Below are 20000 nucleotides of genomic sequence, written 5' to 3'. Positions count from 1 at the left end.
GTCTCGTCCAGGCCTGTTTTTGCCTACCGATACAAACTCATAATATTAATAAATAATAAACAATAATAATAATAGTAAGTGTTTTTTTTGTTAGTTTAAAACCCACAGTACTTGATTTAACAAGCCTCTAAGTTTTAAACTGTATTGAATGTGTATTTTTAAAAGCTTGATAAATTCGGTGTTGTCGAGTCGTCACGAAGGGCTCTCGGAGTTGCAGGGTTGCAGTATAATTGCGTGGGAGAGTAATGCTGCAGTTTGAGGTTTTGCACATTTAATATATTACATTGCAGCTCTGTTTTATCGGGGTCGTTTCCATGCACAGGGCGGTGCCGGTGCTGGACCCGGCGAGCGTGTTTATATTCCCGGTATAATCCAGTCTATCGCTGGGAGCGCCACACCCAAACTGGATCCACGTCAAACAGTCGCCAGCAACCTCGCTGTAGCCTGCAGGCAAATAATACAAGAAAAAAAAACCCTAAACATTACTGTAACGCAGGAGAAGAAAAAAAAACAGCATATTCAGGGCGAGTGTGAGCTTCTAACCCTGCTCAAACTCCTGATCATTGCAATATTAATAATACTAGACTTCATTGAGGGGAGCTCTGAACCCCAGGACTGGGTGCAGCAGCAGCAGCAGGGCTAGTGTGAGTTTCTAACCCTGCTCAAACTCCTGCCTCCTGATCATTGCAATATTAATAATACTAGACTTCATTGAGGGGAGCTCTGAACCCCAGGACTGGGTGCAGCAGCAGCAGGGCTAGTGTGAGTTTCTAACCCTGCTCAAACTCCTGGCTCCTGATCATTGCAATATTAATAATAATAGACTTCATTGAGGGGAGCTCTGAACCCCAGGACTGGGTGCAGCAGCAGCAGCAGGGCTAGTGTGAGTTTCTAACCCTGCTCAAACTCCTGCCTCCTGATCATTGCAATATTAATAATAATAGACTTCATTGAGGGGAGCTCTGAACCCCAGGACTGGGTGCAGCAGCAGCAGCAGGGCTAGTGTGAGTTTCTAACCCTGCTCAAACTCCTGGCTCCTGATCATTGCAATATTAATAATAATAGACTTCATTGAGGGGAGCTCTGAACCCCAGGACTGGGTGCAGCAGCAGCAGCAGGGCTAGTGTGAGTTTCTAACCCTCTAATCATCAATCTCAGGGTCTAGTGCTACCTTATATTATAAAGACATTTCAGAGGGCTTGTCTCATCAATATCAGGGTCTAGTGCTGTATATTATAAAGACATTTCAGAGGGCTGGATCTCATCAATATCAGGGTCTAGTGCTGTATATTATAAAGACATTTCAGAGGGCTGGGTCTCATCAATATCAGGGTCTAGTGCTGTATATTATAAAGACATTTCAGAGGACTGTGTCTCATCAATATCAGGGTCTAGTGCTGTATATTATAAAGACATTTCAGAGGGCTGTGTCTCATCAATATCAGGGTCTAGTGCTGTATATTATAAAGACATTTCAGAGGGCTGGGTCTCATCAATATCAGGGTCTAGTGCTGTATATTATAAAGACATTTCAGAGGGCTGGATCTCATCAATATCAGGGTCTAGTGCTGTATATTATAAAGACATTTCAGAGGGCTGGATCTCATCAATATCAGGGTCTAGTGCTGTATATTATAAAGACATTTCAGAGGGCTGGATCTCATCAATATCAGGGTCTAGTGCTGTATATTATAAAGACATTTCAGAGGGCTGTGTCTCATCAATATCAGGGTCTAGTGCTGTATATTATAAAGACATTTCAGAGGGCTGGATCTCATCAATATCAGGGTCTAGTGCTGTATATTATAAAGACATTTCAGAGGGCTGGATCTCATCAATATCAGGGTCTAGTGCTGTATATTATAAAGACATTTCAGAGGGCTGGATCTCATCAATATCAGGGTCTAGTGCTGTATATTATAAAGACATTTCAGAGGGCTGGATCTCATCAATATCAGGGTCTAGTGCTGTATATTATAAAGACATTTCAGAGGGCTGGATCTCATCAATATCAGGGTCTAGTGCTGTATATTATAAAGACATTTCAGAGGGCTGGATCTCATCAATATCAGGGTCTAGTGCTGTATATTATAAAGACATTTCAGAGGGCTGGATCTCATCAATATCAGGGTCTAGTGCTGTATATTATAAAGACATTTCAGAGGGCTGGATCTCATCAATATCAGGGTCTAGTGCTGTATATTATAAAGACATTTCAGAGGGCTGGATATTCTCATCAATATCAGAGGTCTAGTTCTCATCAATATCAGGGTCTAGTGCTGTATATTATAAAGACATTTCAGAGGGCTGGATCTCATCAATATCAGGGTCTAGTGCTGTATATTATAAAGACATTTCAGAGGGCTGGATCTCATCAATATCAGGGTCTAGTGCTGTATATTATAAAGACATTTCAGAGGGCTGGATCTCATCAATATCAGGGTCTAGTGCTGTATATTATAAAGACATTTCAGAGGGCTGGATCTCATCAATATCAGGGTCTAGTGCTGTATATTATAAAGACATTTCAGAGGGCTGGATCTCATCAATATCAGGGTCTAGTGCTGTATATTATAAAGACATTTCAGAGGGCTGTGTCTCATCAATATCAGGGTCTAGTGCTGTATATTATAAAGACATTTCAGAGGGCTGTGTCTCATCAATATCAGGGTCTAGTGCTGTATATTATAAAGACATTTCAGAGGGCTGTGTCTCATCAATATCAGGGTCTAGTGCTGTATATTATAAAGACATTTCAGAGGGCTGGATCTCATCAATATCAGGGTCTAGTGCTGTATATTATAAAGACATTTCAGAGGGCTGTGTCTCATCAATATCAGGGTCTAGTGCTGTATATTATAAAGACATTTCAGAGGGCTGGATCTCATCAATATCAGGGTCTAGTGCTGTATATTATAAAGACATTTCAGAGGGCTGGATCTCATCAATATCAGGGTCTAGTGCTGTATATTATAAAGACATTTCAGAGGGCTGGGTCTCATCAATATCAGGGTCTAGTGCTGTATATTATAAAGACATTTCAGAGGGCTGGATCTCATCAATATCAGGGTCTAGTGCTGTATATTATAAAGACATTTCAGAGGGCTGGATCTCATCAATATCAGGGTCTAGTGCTGTATATTATAAAGACATTTCAGAGGGCTGTGTCTCATCAATATCAGGGTCTAGTGCTGTATATTATAAAGACATTTCAGAGGGCTGGATCTCATCAATATCAGGGTCTAGTGCTGTATATTATAAAGACATTTCAGAGGGCTGGGTGTCATTGATCACGCGCAGTATTGCGTTAGTGTCTCGGACTGGAGGAGTTTAGTAGAAACCAGTGCTTCCAGTTACTCATTTACAGGTCTGTAACTCGTTCACGCTGCTCAGTGCACTTTGCACTTGAGACGAGATCTTGCTGGAAAACTCTCTCAACCTGGCAGGGCCTCTGCATTAAACGAATCGACCCTTAACCTCCCTGTGAGAAGAGCTAGTCTGTCAGGAAGGAAGGGGGGGGGGGCTGTGTGATTATACAGCAGAGGTTTTTTCATTATTCCCAGAGGGGGTCTTTTGGTTTTTTTTTTGTTTTTTTTTTAAAGAATGTGCCGTGAAAATTGAGATTGCCCAAAAGGTCCTACGCCTTTTCCAAACGGAGGGGTCGGCACCCTGGAGGTTGCTGTCCCTCCGGCGGTCGTCGCACTACCCAGTCCAGGTTTCCCTAGCAGCTTGATCAGCCCCAGTGTGTCTAGGCAACAAGCTCAGGGGTGTCTGATTATTAAACTCCTAGTAAAACCAGGAACGGATCAAACCGCTGTGCAGCGGGAGTCTCATTATTAAACTCATAGTGAAACCTGGAATGGATCACACTGCTGTGCAGCGTGAGTCTCATTATTAAACTCCTAGTGAAAGCAGGACGGGATCACACTGCTGTGCAGCGGGAGTTTGATTATTACTGCCTACATTATTTCCTCCTGGGGAAGGCCGAGGGGGGGCATTTTTATTTTTAAGTGTTTTTTTTGTTGTTGCCGGGACGGTATTCCGTGGTCAGGGTCTCCCCCCTTTTGTTTTTTTTTTTTTTTTTTTTTTAAATTAATCACGGCACTTTTAACTCTTAACGTGGTGTTTCCCAGGATGCGGAAAAGGTTGCTCCCATGCTCGTGGGACCTCAGAACGACAGGAGGCCGCAGCAGATTATTAAACCCAGCTGGATTTCACTGCTGTGCATGATTCAACCCCTAGTGAAAGCAGGACTAATCACACTGCTGTGCAGCGGGAGTCTGATTATTAAACTCCTAGTGAAAGCAGGAAACAGGACTGGATCACACTGCTGTGCAGCGGGAGTCTGATTATTAAACTCCTAGTGAAAGCAGGACTGGATCACACTGCTGTGCAGCGGGAGTCTCATTATTAAACTCCAGCAGGACTGGATCACACTGCTGTGCAGCGGGAGTCTTATTATTAAACTCCTAGTGAAAGCAGGACTGGATCACACTGCTGTGCAGCGGGAGTCTGATTATTAAACTCCTAGTGAAAGCAGGACTGGATCACACTGCTGTGCAGCGGGAGTCTGATTATTAAACTCCTAGTGAAAGCAGGACGAAAGCAGGACTGGATCACACTGCTGTGCAGCGGGAGTCTGATTATTAAACTCCTAGGTGAAAGCAGGACTTCACACTGCTGCAGCGGGAGTCTGATTATTAAACTCCTAGTGAAAGCAGGACTGGATCACCGCTGTGTCTAGGATCAACAAGCTCAGTGAAAGCAGGACTGGATCACACTGCTGTGCAGCGGGAGTCTGATTATTAAACTCCTAGTGAAAGCAGGACTGGATCACACTGCTGTGCAGCGGGAGTCTGATTATTAAACTCCTAGTGAAAGCAGGACTGGATCACACTGCTGTGCAGCGGGAGTCTGATTATTAAACTCCTAGTGAAAGCAGGACTGGATCACACTGCTGTGCAGCGGGAGTCTGATTATTAAACTCCTAGTGAAAGCAGGACTGGATCACACTGCTGTGCAGCGGGAGTCTGATTATTAAACTCCTAGTGAAAGCAGGACTGGATCACACTGCTGTGCAGCGGGAGTCTCATTATTAAACTCCTAGTGAAAGCAGGACTGGATCACACTGCTGTGCAGCGGGAGTCTGATTATTAAACTCCTAGTGAAAGCAGGACTGGATCACACTGCTGTGCAGCGGGAGTCTGATTATTAAACTCCTAGTGAAAGCAGGACTGGATCACACTGCTGTGCAGCGGGAGTCTGATTATTAAACTCCTAGTGAAAGCAGGACTGGATCACACTGCTGTGCAGCGGGAGTCTCATTATTAAACTCCTAATGAAAGCAGGACTGGATCACACTGCTGTGCAGCGGGAGTCTCATTATTAAACTCCTAGTGAAACCAGGACTGGTAAACACAGCCCTGTCAGCGGGGAGCTCCTGGGAAACGCAGTCCTGTCAGCGGGGGGCTCCTGGGAAACACACTGTCAGCGGGGAGTTCCTGGGAAACGCATATTCTCACAGGGAAGGGGGGCGGGGTACAGAGCAGGGAAGGGGGTATAGCGGGGGGAATCTATAGTTCTACGAATCCTCTTTCCCCCCCTCCTCCACCATGTCAGTATAGCCCGGGACACAGGGAGATGCATTCAGAAATGATTCACTGGGGTGGGGTGAGGATGGGTTCCTGTGTAATTATAATTTCAGACTTTTTAATATATTTTTTTTAAAGTTGAAATGGAATCTGAGCTGCAGGTTTGTTTTTTGTTTTTTTCAGAGCTGCTTGATGCTCGCTCCCCAAATCAAAGACTCCCTTTTGAAGTTATTTAAAAAGACTCTTTAATCAAATGCCCCCTCCCTCCCTCCCACGCTTAACCCCAAACCACAGCGTCCCCCCCCGTCCCTCCTCCCTCCCTTCCTTCCTCTTTCCCTCCTTCACACATCAACCCAGCTCACATTACACACTGGTGGGGGGGGAGAGGCTGAGCACAGCTCTGAGCAAAGGGTTTGCATCACCCTGTAGAATGAACTAATCTTGCTTCACAAAGTCCGGGGGGGGGGGGCATGCGCACAGCCCCTCTCTGTAGTTGCTCCCCCCCCTGTACACAGTAACCCGTGGCGTGTTCTCCTGGCAGACCCTCTCTCCCTTCTTTTTGTAGCCCTGTTTGTGTTGACCCTCCCTCCCTTCGTTTTGTAGCCCTGTTTGTGTTGACCCTCCCTCCCTTCTTTTTGTAGCCCTGTTTGTGTTGACCCTCCCTCCCTTCTTTTTGTAGCCCTGTTTGTGTTGACCCTCCCTCCCTTCGTTTTGTAGCCCTGTTTGTGTTGACCCTCCCTCCCTTCGTTTTGTAGCCGTGTTTGTGTTGACCCTCCCTCCCTTCGTTTTGTAGCCCTGTTTGTGTTGCTGCAGTGTGAGTGACCCGACTCGGATGTCAGTGCCCACAGAAGGCCGTGCGCACGAGGAAGGGTTTGTTATTTTTGTGCAAGCGTGTTTTGTAAACAGTGTGTGTATTTGTTGTAGTTAATTACTGGAGCAGCTGCTGCTCTTGGGACAGCCTGCCTGCCTGCTGGGTCTGATCTAGCAGGCGTGGAATTTGAATCTGCTGCTGGGGGGTTTGGCTGAAGAACCAAAGCTGACTGGGCTGACGAAGCAGGTGTGTGTGAGGAGTGTGTGGTGGGAGTGTGTGTTTCTGTGCATCGCTCTTTGTGGTGTGAGGATTGTGTGAGGTGTGTTTGAGGAGTGTGTTTCTGTGCATCGCTCTTTGTGGTGTGAGGATTGTGTGAGGTGTGTTTGAGGAGTGTGTGAGGTGTGTTTGAGGAGTGTGTGAGGTGTGTTTGAGGAGTGTGTGTTTCTGTGCATCGCTCTTTGTGGTGTGAGGTGTGTTTGAGGTGTGTGAGGTGTGTTTGAGGAGTGTGTGTTTCTGTGCATCGCTCTTTGTGGTGTGAGGATTGTGTGAGGTGTGTTTGAGGAGTGTGTGAGGTGTGTTTGAGGAGTGTGTGTTTCTGTGCATCGCTCTTTGTGGTGTGAGGAGTGTGTGAGGTGTGTTTGAGGAGTGTGTGTTTCTGTGCATCGCTCTTTGTGGTGTGAGGAGTGTGTGAGGTGTGTTTGAGGAGTGTGTGAGGTGTGTTTGAGGAGTGTGTGTTTCTGTGCATCGCTCTTTGTGGTGTGAGGATTGTGTGTGTGTTTGAGGTGTGAGGTGTGTTTGAGGTGTGTGTGTTTCTGTGGATCGCTCTTTGTGGTGTGAGGATTGTGTGAGGTGTGTTTGAGGAGTGTGTGTTTCTGTGCATCGCTCTTTGTGGTGTGAGGATTGTGTGAGGTGTGTTTGTGTGTGTGTGTTTGAGGAGTGTGTGTTTCTGTGCATCGCTGTTTGTGGTGTGAGGAGTGTGTGAGGTGTGTTTGAGGAGTGTGTGAGGTGTGTTTGAGGAGTGTGTTTCTGTGCATCGCTCTTTGTGGTGTGAGGATTGTGTGAGGTGTGTTTGAGGAGTGTGTGAGGTGTGTTTGAGGAGTGTGTGTTTCTGTGCATCGCTCTTTGTGGTGTGAGGATTGTGTGAGGTGTGTTTGAGGAGTGTGTGTTTCTGTGCATCGCTCTTTGTGGTGTGAGGATTGTGTGAGGTGTGTTTGAGGAGTGTGTGTTTCTGTGCATCGCTCTTTGTGGTGTGAGGATTATGTGAGGAGTGTTTGTGTGTGTGTTTGAGGAGTGTGTGTTTCTGTGCATCGCTCTTTGTGGTGTGAGGATTGTGTGAGGTGTGTTTGAGGAGTGTTTGTGTGTGTGTGTTTGAGGAGTGTGTTTCTGTGCATCGCTGTTTGTGGTGTGAGGATTGTGTGAGGTGTGTTTGAGGAGTGTGTGTTTCTGTGGATCGCTCTTTGTGGTGTGAGGAGTGTGTGAGGTGTGTTTGAGGAGTGTGTGAGGTGTGTTTGAGGAGTGTGTGTTTCTGTGCATCGCTCTTTGTGGTGTGAGGATTGTGTGAGGTGTGTTTGAGGAGTGTGTTTCTGTGCATCGCTCTTTGTGGTGTGAGGATTGCTTGTTGGAAGTGAGCAGTTCAGAGTCCATGTTTTTTCACAGTCTGTATTTAATCTACAGGATTGTGTGAAGAGGGGGGGCACAGTGCAAAAAGAAACGCACGCATGGAGGGGGAGGGGGAGAGGGAGAGGGAGAGGGGAGAGAGGGAGAGGGAGGCAGGCAGGCAGGCAGGCAGGCAGGCAGGTCCTAATAGTGCCCAGCTGCTGTGTGTGTTCCCAGCCTGGGTCTGTGGAAATGAGTTTGCATCTTTGCCCCCGGGAGTCAGGCTGTGATGCACTTGCTGTTATTATTAACCCTTCCCCTGTGTGTGCGCGCGTCGCTGTGCGTCTCGGTGTGTCTCTGAAGTAACCCCAGCCGCACTGTGCCTCCTCTCTCCCAGCATGCTCCGGACCCTGAGTGACTGGTTCTGGTGGGACCGGCTCTGGCTCCCTGGTAACGTGACGTGGTCGGACCTGCAGGACCGGGATGGGCGTGTCTACGCCAAAGCCGCTGACCTCTGGGTGACCCTGCCCCTCGCCTTGCTCTTCATGGTCGTCCGGCAGATCTTCGAAATGTGAGCGCTACTGATTTTGCAACTTATTATTATTAATATGCCCCTCGCCACGTCTCTTCATGGTCTCTTAATCACAGAGGACATTGTGGTTCGAAATGTTTACTACTGATTAAAGTTTAGAATAATAGTCACAGTATTAGGGGCAGCCGCAGGGCGCGGTGTAGAGGGGGGCAGCTGCAGAGAATTTGTGTTGCCCTGTAACACCTGGTGTAGAAAACCACTGCCAAATAAATAAATAAATAAATAAATAATAAAAATAATAATCACGGTAATAGGAGGGAGGAATAATAAGGGCGCGGTGTAGAGGGGGGCAGCCGCAGGGCGCGGTGTAGAGGGGGGCAGCCGCAGGGCGCGGTGTAGAGGGGGGCAGCCGCAGGGGGGCAGGGCGCGGTGTAGAGGGGGGCAGCCGCAGGGCGCGGTGTAGAGGGGGGCAGCCGCAGGGCGCGGTGTAGAGGGGGGCAGCCGCAGGGCGCGGTGTAGAGGGGGGCAGCCGCAGGGCGCGGTGTAGAGGGGGGCAGCCGCAGGGCGCGGTGTAGAGGGGGGCAGCCGCAGGGCGCGGTGTAGAGGGGGGCAGCCGCAGGGCGCGGTGTAGAGGGGTTGTAGAGCTGGCAGGGTTGCAGCTCTGAGTTTCTGGTTGGAGTCTCTCTGGTCCTGACAGCTGCAGAGATTGACCGCAGTGTGGTTTCACGTTGACCCCTGTACCGCACCTCATGCCTGTTTTGTGTTTTTTACTAATCGGGTGAATCTCTGTCTCTCTGCGTGTGTCCCTCTCCCTCCCTGTGTGTGTCCCTCTCCCTCCCTGTGTGTGTCCCTCTCCCTCCCTGTGTGTGCCCCTCTCCCTCCCTGTGTGTGTCCCTCTCCCTCCCTGTGTGTGTCCCTCTCCCTCCCTGTGTGTGTCCCTCTCCCTCCCTGTGTGTGTCCCTCTCCCTCCCTGTGTGTGTCCCTCTCCCTCCCTGTGTGTGTCCCTCTCCCTCCCTGTGTGTGTCCCTCTCCCTCCCTGTGTGTGTCCCTCTCCCTCCCTGTGTGTGTCCCTCTCCCTCCCTGTGTGTGTCCCTCTCCCTCCCTGTGTGTGTCCCTCTCCCTCCCTGTGTGTGTCCCTCTCCCTCCCTGTGTGTGTCCCTCTCCCTCCCTGTGTGTGTCCCTCTCCCTCCCTGCGTGTGTCCCTCTCCCTCCCTGTGTGTGTCCCTCTCCCTCCCTGTGTGTGTCCCTCTCCCTCCCTGTGTGTGTCCCTCTCCCTCCCTGTGTGTGTCCCTCTCCCTCCCTGTGTGTGTCCCTCTCCCTCCCTGTGTGTGTCCCTCTCCCTCCCTGTGTGTGTCCCTCTCCCTCCCTGTGTGTGTCCCTCTCCCTCCCTGTGTGTGTCCCTCTCCCTCCCTGTGTGTGTCCCTCTCCCTCCCTGTGTGTGTCCCTCTCCCTCCCTGTGTGTGTCCCTCTCCCTCCCTGTGTGTGTCCCTCTCCCTCCCTGTGTGTGTCCCTCTCCCTCCCTGTGTGTGTCCCTCTCCCTCCCTGTGTGTGTCCCTCTCCCTCCCTGTGTGTTTCCCTCTCCCTCCCTCTCTGTGTCCCTCTCCCTCCCTGTGTGTCCTCTCGTCCTCTTAGATAGATCGCACTCCCCTGGCTCGTCTCTTGGGTGTGAAGGATAAGACCCGGTTGAAAGTCCCTCCCAACCCTGTGCTGGACTGGAAATTTTACACACGACCTCGAGAGCCCAAAACCGTGCCAAGTGGATGACCCATGAGTTTATTATATCTATCTTATCTATCTATCTATCTATCTGTCTATCTGTCGATCCTCTGTCCTCCCTCTATCTATCTGTCCCTCTCCCTCCCTGCGTGTGTCCCTCTTTGCTCCCTGAATTCTGTGTGTAAATACTCTCTCCCTTCTTCTCTGTATCTCTCCTTCCTCTCTTTCTGCGCGCTGTGTAAGGTCTAGCCTGTGTTGACGTGTCTCTCTGTCCAGGCGGATGTGGGCGCGCTGTGTAAGGTCTAGCCTGTGTTGACGTGTCTCTCTGTCCAGGCGGATGTGGGCGCGCTGTGTAAGGTCTATCCTGTGTTGACGTGTCTCTCTGTCCGGGCGGATGTGGGCGCGCTGTGTAAGGTCTAGCCCGTGTTGACGTGTCTCTCTGTCCAGGCGGATGTGGGCGCGCTGTGTAAGGTCTAGCCTGTGTTGACGTGTCTCTCTGTCCAGGCGGATGGGGGCGCGCTGTGTAAGGTCTAGCCTGTGTTGACGTGTCTCTCTGTCCAGGCGGATGTGGGCGCGCTGTGTAAGATCTAGCCTGTGTTGACGTGTCTCTCTGTCCAGGCGGATGTGGGCGCGCTGTGTAAGGTCTATCCTGTGTTGACGTGTCTCTCTGTCCGGGCGGATGTGGGCGCGCTGTGTAAGGTCTATCCTGTGTTGACGTGTCTCTCTGTCCGGGCGGATGTGGGCGCGCTGTGTAAGGTCTATCCTGTGTTGACGTGTCTCTCTGTCCAGGCGGATGTGGGCGCGCTGTGTAAGGTCTAGCCTGTGTTGACGTGTCTCTCTGTCCAGGCGGATGTGGGCGCGCTGTGTAAGGTCTAGCCTGTGTTGACGTGTCTCTCTGTCCAGGCGGATGTGGGCGCGCTGTGTAAGGTCTAGCCTGTGTTGACGTGTCTCTCTGTCCAGGCGGATGTGGGCGCGCTGTGTAAGGTCTAGCCTGTGTTGACGTGTCTCTCTGTCCGGGCGGATGTGGGCGCGCTGTGTAAGGTCTAGCCTGTGTTGACGTGTCTCTCTGTCCAGGCGGATGGGGGCGCGCTGTGTAAGGTCTAGCCTGTGTTGACGTGTCTCTCTGTCCAGGCGGATGTGGGCGCGCTGTGTAAGGTCTAGCCTGTGTTGACGTGTCTCTCTGTCCGGGCGGATGTGGGCGCGCTGTGTAAGGTCTATCCTGTGTTGACGTGTCTCTCTGTCCAGGCGGATGTGGGCGCGCTGTGTGTCTAGCCTGTGTTGACGTGTCTCTCTGTCCAGGCGGATGTGGGCGCGCTGTGTAAGGTCTAGCCTGTGTTGACGTGTCTCTCTGTCCAGGCGGATGTGGGCGCGCTGTGTAAGGTCTAGCCTGTGTTGACGTGTCTCTCTGTCCAGGCGGATGAGGGCGCGCTGTGTAAGGTCTAGCCTGCGTTGACGTGTCTCTCTGTCCAGGCGGATGTGGGCGCGCTGTGTAAGGTCTAGCCTGTGTTGACGTGTCTCTCTGTCCAGGCGGATGAGGGCGCGCTGTGTAAGGTCTAGCCTGCGTTGACGTGTCTCTCTGTCCAGGCGGATGAGGGCGCGCTGTGTAAGGTCTAGCCTGCGTTGACGTGTCTCTCTGTCCAGGCGGATGAGGGCGCGCTGTGTAAGGTCTAGCCTGCGTTGACGTGTCTCTCTGTCCAGGCGGATGTGGGCGCGCTGTGTAAGGTCTAGCCCTGTTGACGTGTCTCTCTGTCCAGGCTCCCTGGGCGCGCTGTGTAAGGTCTATCCTGCGTTGACGTGTCTCTCTGTCCAGGCGGATGTGGGCGCGCTGTGTAAGGTCTGTCCTGTGTTGACGTGTCTCTCTGTCCAGGCGGATGTGGGCGCGCTGTGTAAGGTCCGTTGACGTGTCTCTCTGTCCAGGCGGATGTGGGCGCGCTGTGTAAGGTCTCCCTGTGTTGACGTGTCTCTCTGTCCAGGCGGATGGGGGCGCGCTGTGTAAGGTGTCCCTGTGTTCGTGTCTCTCTGTCCGGGCGGATGTGGGCGCGCTGTGTAAGGTCTCCCTGCGTTGACGTGTCTCTCTGTCCAGGCGGATGTGGGCGCGCTGTGTAAGGTCTACCTCCCTGTGTTGACGTGTCTCTCTGTCCAGGCGGATGTGGGCGCGCTGTGTAAGGTCTAGCCTGTGTTGACGTGTCTCTCTGTCCAGGCGGATGTGGGCGCGCTCTCTAGCCTGTGTTGACGTGTCTCTCTGTCCAGGCGGATGTGGGCGCGCTGTGTAAGGTCTAGCCTGCGTTGACGTGTCTCTCTGTCCAGGCGGATGTGGGCGCGCTGTGTAAGGTCTAGCCTGTGTTGACGTGTCTCTCTGTCCAGGCGGATGTGGGCGCGCTGTGTAAGGTCTAGCCTGCGTTGACGTGTCTCTCTGTCCAGGCGGATGTGGGCGCGCTGTGTAAGATCTAGCCTGTGTTGACGTGTCTCTCTGTCCAGGCGGATGTGGGCGCGCTGTGTAAGGTCTAGCCTGCGTTGACGTGTCTCTCTGTCCAGGCGGATGTGGGCGCGCTGTGTAAGGTCTAGCCTGCGTTGACGTGTCTCTCTGTCCAGGCGGATCTGGGCGCGCTGTGTAAGGTCTATCCTGTGTTGACGTGTCTCTCTGTCCAGGCGGATGTGGGCGCGCTGTGTAAGGTCTAGCCTGCGTTGACGTGTCTCTCTGTCCAGGCGGATGTCTGTGTAAGGTCTATCCTGTGTTGACGTGTCTCTCTGTCCAGGCGGATGTGGGCGCGCTGTGTAAGGTCTATCCTGTGTTGACGTGTCTCTCTGTCCAGGCGGATGTGGGCGCGCTGTGTAAGGTCTAGCCTGTGTTGACGTGTCTCTCTGTCCAGGCGGATGTGGGCGCGCTGTGTAAGGTCTAGCCTGTGTTGACGTGTCTCTCTGTCCAGGCGGATGGGGGCGCGCTGTGTAAGGTCTAGCCTGTGTTGACGTGTCTCTCTGTCCAGGCGGATGTGGGCGCGCTGTGTAAGGTCTAGCCTGTGTTGACGTGTCTCTCTGTCCAGGCGGATGTGGGCGCGCTGTGTAAGGTCTAGCCTGCGTTGACGTGTCTCTCTGTCCAGGCGGATGGGGGCGCGCTGTGTAAGGTCTAGCCTGCGTTGACGTGTCTCTCTGTCCAGGCGGATGTGGGCGCGCTGTGTAAGGTCTAGCCTGTGTTGACGTGTCTCTCTGTCCAGGCGGATGGGGGCGCGCTGTGTAAGGTCTAGCCTGCGTTGACGTGTCTCTCTGTCCAGGCGGATGGGGGCGCGCTGTGTAAGGTCTAGCCTGTGTTGACGTGTCTCTCTGTCCAGGCGGATGGGGGCGCGCTGTGTAAGGTCTAGCCTGCGTTGACGTGTCTCTCTGTCCAGGCGGATGTGGGCGCGCTGTGTAAGGTCTAGCCTGCGTTGACGTGTCTCTCTGTCCAGGCGGATGGGGGCGCGCTGTGTAAGGTCTAGCCTGCGTTGACGTGTCTCTCTGTCCAGGCGGATGTGGGCGCGCTGTGTAAGGTCTAGCCTGTGTTGACGTGTCTCTCTGTCCAGGCGGATGGGGGCGCGCTGTGTAAGGTCTAGCCTGCGTTGACGTGTCTCTCTGTCCAGGCGGATGAGGGCGCGCTGTGTAAGGTCTAGCCTGCGTTGACGTGTCTCTCTGTCCAGGCGGATGGGGGCGCGCTGTGTAAGGTCTAGCCTGCGTTGACGTGTCTCTCTGTCCAGGCGGATGGGGGCGCGCTGTGTAAGGTCTAGCCTGTGTTGACGTGTCTCTCTGTCCAGGCGGATGTGGGCGCGCTGTGTAAGGTCTAGCCTGTGTTGACGTGTCTCTCTGTCCAGGCGGATGGGGGCGCGCTGTGTAAGGTCTAGCCTGTGTTGACGTGTCTCTCTGTCCAGGCGGATGTGGGCGCGCTGTGTAAGGTCTAGCCTGTGTTGACGTGTCTCTCTGTCCAGGCGGATGTGGGCGCGCTGTGTAAGGTCTAGCCTGTGTTGACGTGTCTCTCTGTCCAGGCGGATGGGGGCGCGCTGTGTAAGGTCTAGCCTGTGTTGACGTGTCTCTCTGTCCAGGCGGATGTGGGCGCGCTGTGTAAGGTCTAGCCTGTGTTGACGTGTCTCTCTGTCCAGGCGGATGGGGGCGCGCTGTGTAAGGTCTAGCCTGTGTTGACGTGTCTCTCTGTCCAGGCGGATGTGGGCGCGCTGTGTAAGGTCTAGCCTGCGTTGACGTGTCTCTCTGTCCAGGCGGATGTGGGCGCGCTGTGTAAGGTCTAGCCTGCGTTGACGTGTCTCTCTGTCCAGGCGGATGGGGGCGCGCTGTGTAAGGTCTAGCCTGTGTTGACGTGTCTCTCTGTCCAGGCGGATGTGGGCGCACTGTGTAAGAAGGCAGGCTGTTCGCTCCAGCAGGTGGAGAGGTGGTTCCGACGGAGACGCAACCAGGACCGGCCCAGCCTGCTGAAGAAGTTCCGCGAGGCCAGGTACGGAACCGGGTCGGAGCGCTGAGGCTGTGATCCGTGGGGCTCGGAGTTCACGCTGTCAGCACGCTCGTGAAACACCCCAGTGAAACTGCACTGACAGAAAGCTCTTATTAAAGCACATTTCTCTCTTCTTTATGCAGCAGAAACAGGTTTCTCTACTTTGGAGAGAGAGAGAGAGAGAGAGAGAGAGAGATACAGACACACACACACACACACACACACACACACACACACACACACACACACACACATACAGGGGTTTATATATATACACACACACACACACACAAACACACACACACACCCAAACATACAGGGGTGTATATACACACACACACACACACACACACACACACACACACACACACACACATACAGGGGTGTATATATACACACACACACACACACACACACACACACACACACAACATACACCCCACATATATGTGGGTGGTGTGTGGTATAGAATGCCACACACACAGACACGACATATGCACACCACATACATGGGTGTGTGTGTACACACACACACACACAAACATACAGGGGTGTATATACACACACAGACACCACTCAGACCCCCCACCCCGATTGGAGCCGGGCTAGTACTTGCTCACGACAGACACAGGCTCTGCTGCTGTAACAGGCGTCCCTTTGTCTCTCGACCCGTGTGTCTATATACACACACACACACACACTAATTGGAGCCGGGCTGGTCGTGCTCACGCAGGCTCTGCTGCTGTAACAGCGTCCTTTTGTCTCCGAACAAGAGGCTGCTGTTGATCTGAACCTGCCACGACTCTCTCTCTCTCCTCTCTCTCTCTCTCTCTCTCTCTCTCTCTCTCTCTCTCTCTCTCTCTCTCTCTCCAAACCCAGCCTGTACCCACAGTACTGATACACCCTGCTGCCACACCCAGGCACTCAGAGAGAGGTGTGTGTGTGGGGGTGTCTAGTTTTGTTAGAAAACTTTAAATGTGTCGTTTTATTTAGGCAGGCAGGCAGGGAGAGACACTAACAGGCAGGCAGAGACACTGACAGGCAGGCAGAGACACTGACAGGCAGGCAGGCAGGCAGAGACGCTGACAGGCAGGCAGGCAGGCAGGCAGAGACGCTGACAGGCAGGCAGGCAGAGACGCTGACAGGCAGGCAGGCAGAGAGGCTGACAGGCAGGCAGGTAGGCAGAGATACTGACAGGCAGGTAGGCAGAGATACTGACAGGCAGGCAGGCAGAGCTGCACTGCAGGTTTTCCCAGCGCACCCCTGTGCTCAGAATGTGTCGCTTTCTTTATTTGCAGTTGGAGATTTACCTTTTACCTTCTTGCTTTCTTTGCTGGCCTGGCAGCCCTGATTGATGTAAGTATAGACTCTCCTCTCTCCCCCTCTCCTTTCCTCTCCTCTCCCTCCTCTTCTCCCCTCTTCCTCCTCCCCTCTCGCCTCGCTCCTCTCTCCCTTCCCTCTCCCCCTTTCCTTTCTGCCTCCTCTCACTCTCCCCCCTCTCTCCCCCCTCTCTGCCTCCTCTCTCTCCTCTCTCCTCTCACTCTCTTCTCTCCTCTCACTCTCCTCTCTCTTCTCTCCTCTCTCTCCTCTCCTCGCTCTTTCTCCTCCTCACTCTCCTCTCACTCTCCTCCTCACTCTCTCCTCTCCTCACACTTTCTCCTCCTCACTCTCCTCCTCACTCTCCTCTCCTCACTCTCTCTCTCTCTCTCTCTCTCTCTCCTCTCTCCTCTCTCTCCTCTTTCTCCTCCTCACTCTCCTCTCACTGTCTCCTCTCCTCACTCTTTCTCCTCCTCACTCTCCTCTCACTCTCTCCTCTCCTCACTCTTTCTCCTCCTCACTCTCCTCTCTCTCTCTTCTCTTCCCTGTCTGATACAGAAGCCCTGGTTCTACAATCTCAAGGACATGTGGAAGGGGTTTCCTGTGCTGGTGAGTAGAAAACTGCAGTTCAGTGCTTAACAGTGAAACGAGACTCCCGCTGCACAGCAGTGTGATCCAGTCCTGCTTTCACTAGGAGTTTAATAATGAGACTCCTGCTGCACAGCAGTGTGATCCAGTCCTGCTTTCACTAGGAGTTTAATAATTAGACACACCTGAACTTGTTGCCTAGACACACTGGGGCTGATCAAGCTGCTAGTGAAACCAGGACTGGGTGTCTCTGCTATGCAATAAGAGTCTGATTCCCAGTCTTGATACGATCCTCTCCTGTGACAATAGGAGTCTGATTCCCAGTCCTGGACTGTCTCTGCTGTGCAATAGGAGTCTGATTCCCAGCCCTGCTCCTGGCTCAGTTTTGAAATGGTTCCTCTCTCTTGCAGGTCTTGCTTCCCTCCCAGTACTGGTATTACATGATTGAACTGGGATTCTACTGGTCTCTGCTCTTCAGTGTGGCCTCTGACATCAAAAGAAAAGTAAGGGCTTGGCAATCCTGTCTCCGCTCACGCTGCGTGTGCGCGTGTGTGTGTGTGTGTGTGTGCAGACAGAGACCCTCGCACACACAGGCATGCATTTCAAGAGCTCTGTATCGAGAGAGAGAAGTGTTTACATCCTCCTGTAGAATGAACTCCCTCAGCTTCATAGAGTCCAGTGAAAGCTGCTGAATAATGTTCCCTTGTTCTCATATTGAATTGCACCCCCTCTATATAGAATGAACTCCCTCAGCTTCATAGAGTCCAGTGAAAGCTGCTGAATAATGTTCCCTTGTTCTCATATTGAATTGCACCCCCTCTATATAGAATGAACTCCCTCAGCTTCATAGAGTCCAGTGAAAGCTGCTGAATAATGTTCCCTTGTTCTCATATTGAATTGCACCCCCTCTATATAGAATGAACTCCCTCAGCTTCATAGAGTCCAGTGAAAGCTGCTGAATAATGTTCCCTTGTTCTCATATTGAATTGCACCCCCTCTATATAGAATGAACTCCCTCAGCTTCATAGAGTCCAGTGAAAGCTGCTGAATAATGTTCCCTTGTTAACATATTGAATTGCACCCCCTCTATATAGAATGAACTCCCTCAGCTTCAGAGTCCAGTGAAAGCTGCTGAATAATGTTCCCTTGTTAACATATTGAATTGCACCCCCTCTATATAGAATGAACTCACTCAGCTTCATAGAGTCCAGTGAAAGCTGCTGAATAATGTTCCCTTGTTCTCATATTGAATTGCACCCCCTCTATATAGAATGAACTCACTCAGCTTCATAGAGTCCAGTGAAAGCTGCTGAATAATGTTCCCTTGTTATCATATTGAATTGCACCCCCTCTATATAGAATGAACTCCCTCAGCTTCATAGAGTCCAGTGAAAGCTGCTGAATAATGTTCCCTTGTTAACATATTGAATTGCACCCCCTCTATATAGAATGAACTCCCTCAGCTTCATAGAGTCCAGTGAAAGCTGCTGAATAATGTTCCCTTGTTCTCATATTGAATTGCACCCCCTCTATATAGAATGAACTCCCTCAGCTTCATAGAGTCCAGTGAAAGCTGCTGAATAATGTTCCCTTGTTCTCATATTGAATTGCACCCCCTCTATATAGAATGAACTCCCTCAGCTTCATAGAGTCCAGTGAAAGCTGCTGAATAATGTTCCCTTGTTCTCATATTGAATTGCACCCCCTCTATATAGAATGAACTCCCTCAGCTTCATAGAGTCCAGTGAAAGCTGCTGAATAATGTTCCCTTGTTCTCGTATTGAATCGCACCCCGCTGTATTGTATAGTGTTCCAGCATTTTGAAATCTGTCATGAAGTCCTGAACGGCTGTTTGAACTTCCTTCCGGTACTCGTCGTGGTTTTGTTTTGTTTTTTTTGCCGTGTCATTTGTTTTGTTTTTTTTGAACACGCTGTGTTTTGGGCTGCAGTGATTTTACTGCAGGTTATAAATTTGAATGACGATTTCACAATGTCAGCAAGAGCTTCCGATGCAAATACAGGAACGAGAGCAGAACAGAGACTCGGCCATGCGAGTACAGATCAATCACAAACCCAAGAGGAGATCCTCGGCCATGCAAATACTGATCAATCACAAACCAAGAGCCATGCAAATACTGATCAATCACAAACCCAAGAGCCATGCAAATACTGATCAATCACAAACCCGACCCTCGGCCATGCAAATACTGATCAATCACAAACCAAGAGCCATGCAAATACTGATCAATCACAAACCCAAGACCCTCGGCCATGAGCCATGCATGCAATACTGATCAATCACAAACCCAGAGACCCTCGGCCATGATACTGATCAATCACAAACCAAGAGCCATGCAAATACTGATCAATCACAAACCCAAGAGGAGACCCTCGGCCATGCAAATACTGATCAATCACAAACCAAGAGCCATGCAAATACTGATCAATCACAAACCCAAGAGGAGACCCTCGGCCATGCAAATACTGATCAATCACAAACCAAGAGCCATGCAAATACTGATCAATCACAAACCCAAGAGGAGACCCTCGGCCATGCAAATACTGATCAATCACAAACCCAGAGGGGATCCTCGGCCATGCAAATACTGATCAATCACAAACCAAGAGCCATGCAAATACTGATCAATCACAAACCCAGAGGGGATGCAAATACCTCGGCCATGCAAATACTGATCAATCACAAACCAAGAGGGGACCCTCGGCCATGCAAATACTGATCAATCACAAACCCCTGATCAATCACAAAAGAGGAGACCCTCGGCCATGCAAATACTGATCAATCACAAACCAAGAGCCATGCAAATACTGATCAATCACAAACCCAGAGGGGACCCTCGGCTATGCAAATACTGATCAATCACAAACCCAGAGCTATGCAAATACTGATCAATCACAAACCCAGAGGGGATCCTCGGCTATGCAAACACATCATTGATCAGGATTATCAATTAGCAGCAGCAGCGTTGTGTTGTTATTATTATTATTATTATTATTATTATTATCGTCTCTGAAATTTGAATTCCGTACTGACCCTGGCTTATTTCTCTCCTCTCGTGTCTCTCTCAGGATTTCAAGGAGCAGATTGTTCACCACATTGCCACCATCGTGCTGATCAGTTTATCCTGGTGTGTGAACTTCATCCGTGCCGGCACCCTGATCATGCTGGTGCACGATGCCTCCGACTACTTCCTGGAGGTGAGGGGGCGGGGGGGAGCGCGCAGTTTAGAGATCGGACCGTTGTATAAAGCCGAGTGGAACACAAAGCCTCTCTTTCAGGATCACAGCGGCTTGAAAGCTGGTTCCAGGAGACCCCAGGTTTGCTGTATCGAACCCCCGAGCCTCCCTGCCTGGTGTGCCGTG

The 20000-nt window shown here is 51.2% G+C and overlaps 1 protein-coding gene across 1 annotated transcript; it reads left to right on the top strand.

Annotated features, from left to right (window-relative positions):
• Positions 1 to 6095: 6095 nt before the first annotated feature.
• LOC121306924 (ceramide synthase 2-like) lies at positions 6096 to 20000 on the top strand (the record flags this gene model as incomplete). Its single annotated transcript, XM_041238950.1, has 9 exons — positions 6096 to 6461; positions 8396 to 8569; positions 9190 to 9247; positions 10163 to 10279; positions 14599 to 14717; positions 16013 to 16070; positions 16590 to 16640; positions 17030 to 17122; positions 19707 to 20000. Coding segments are annotated over exons 1-9 (1002 nt in total), but the record flags the coding sequence as incomplete, so codon positions are not given.

This window comes from Polyodon spathula, chromosome 51 (assembly GCF_017654505.1).
Source record: "Polyodon spathula isolate WHYD16114869_AA chromosome 51, ASM1765450v1, whole genome shotgun sequence".
NCBI lineage: Eukaryota > Metazoa > Chordata > Actinopteri > Acipenseriformes > Polyodontidae > Polyodon > Polyodon spathula.
This window is presented reverse-complemented; position numbering and strand designations above follow the sequence as displayed.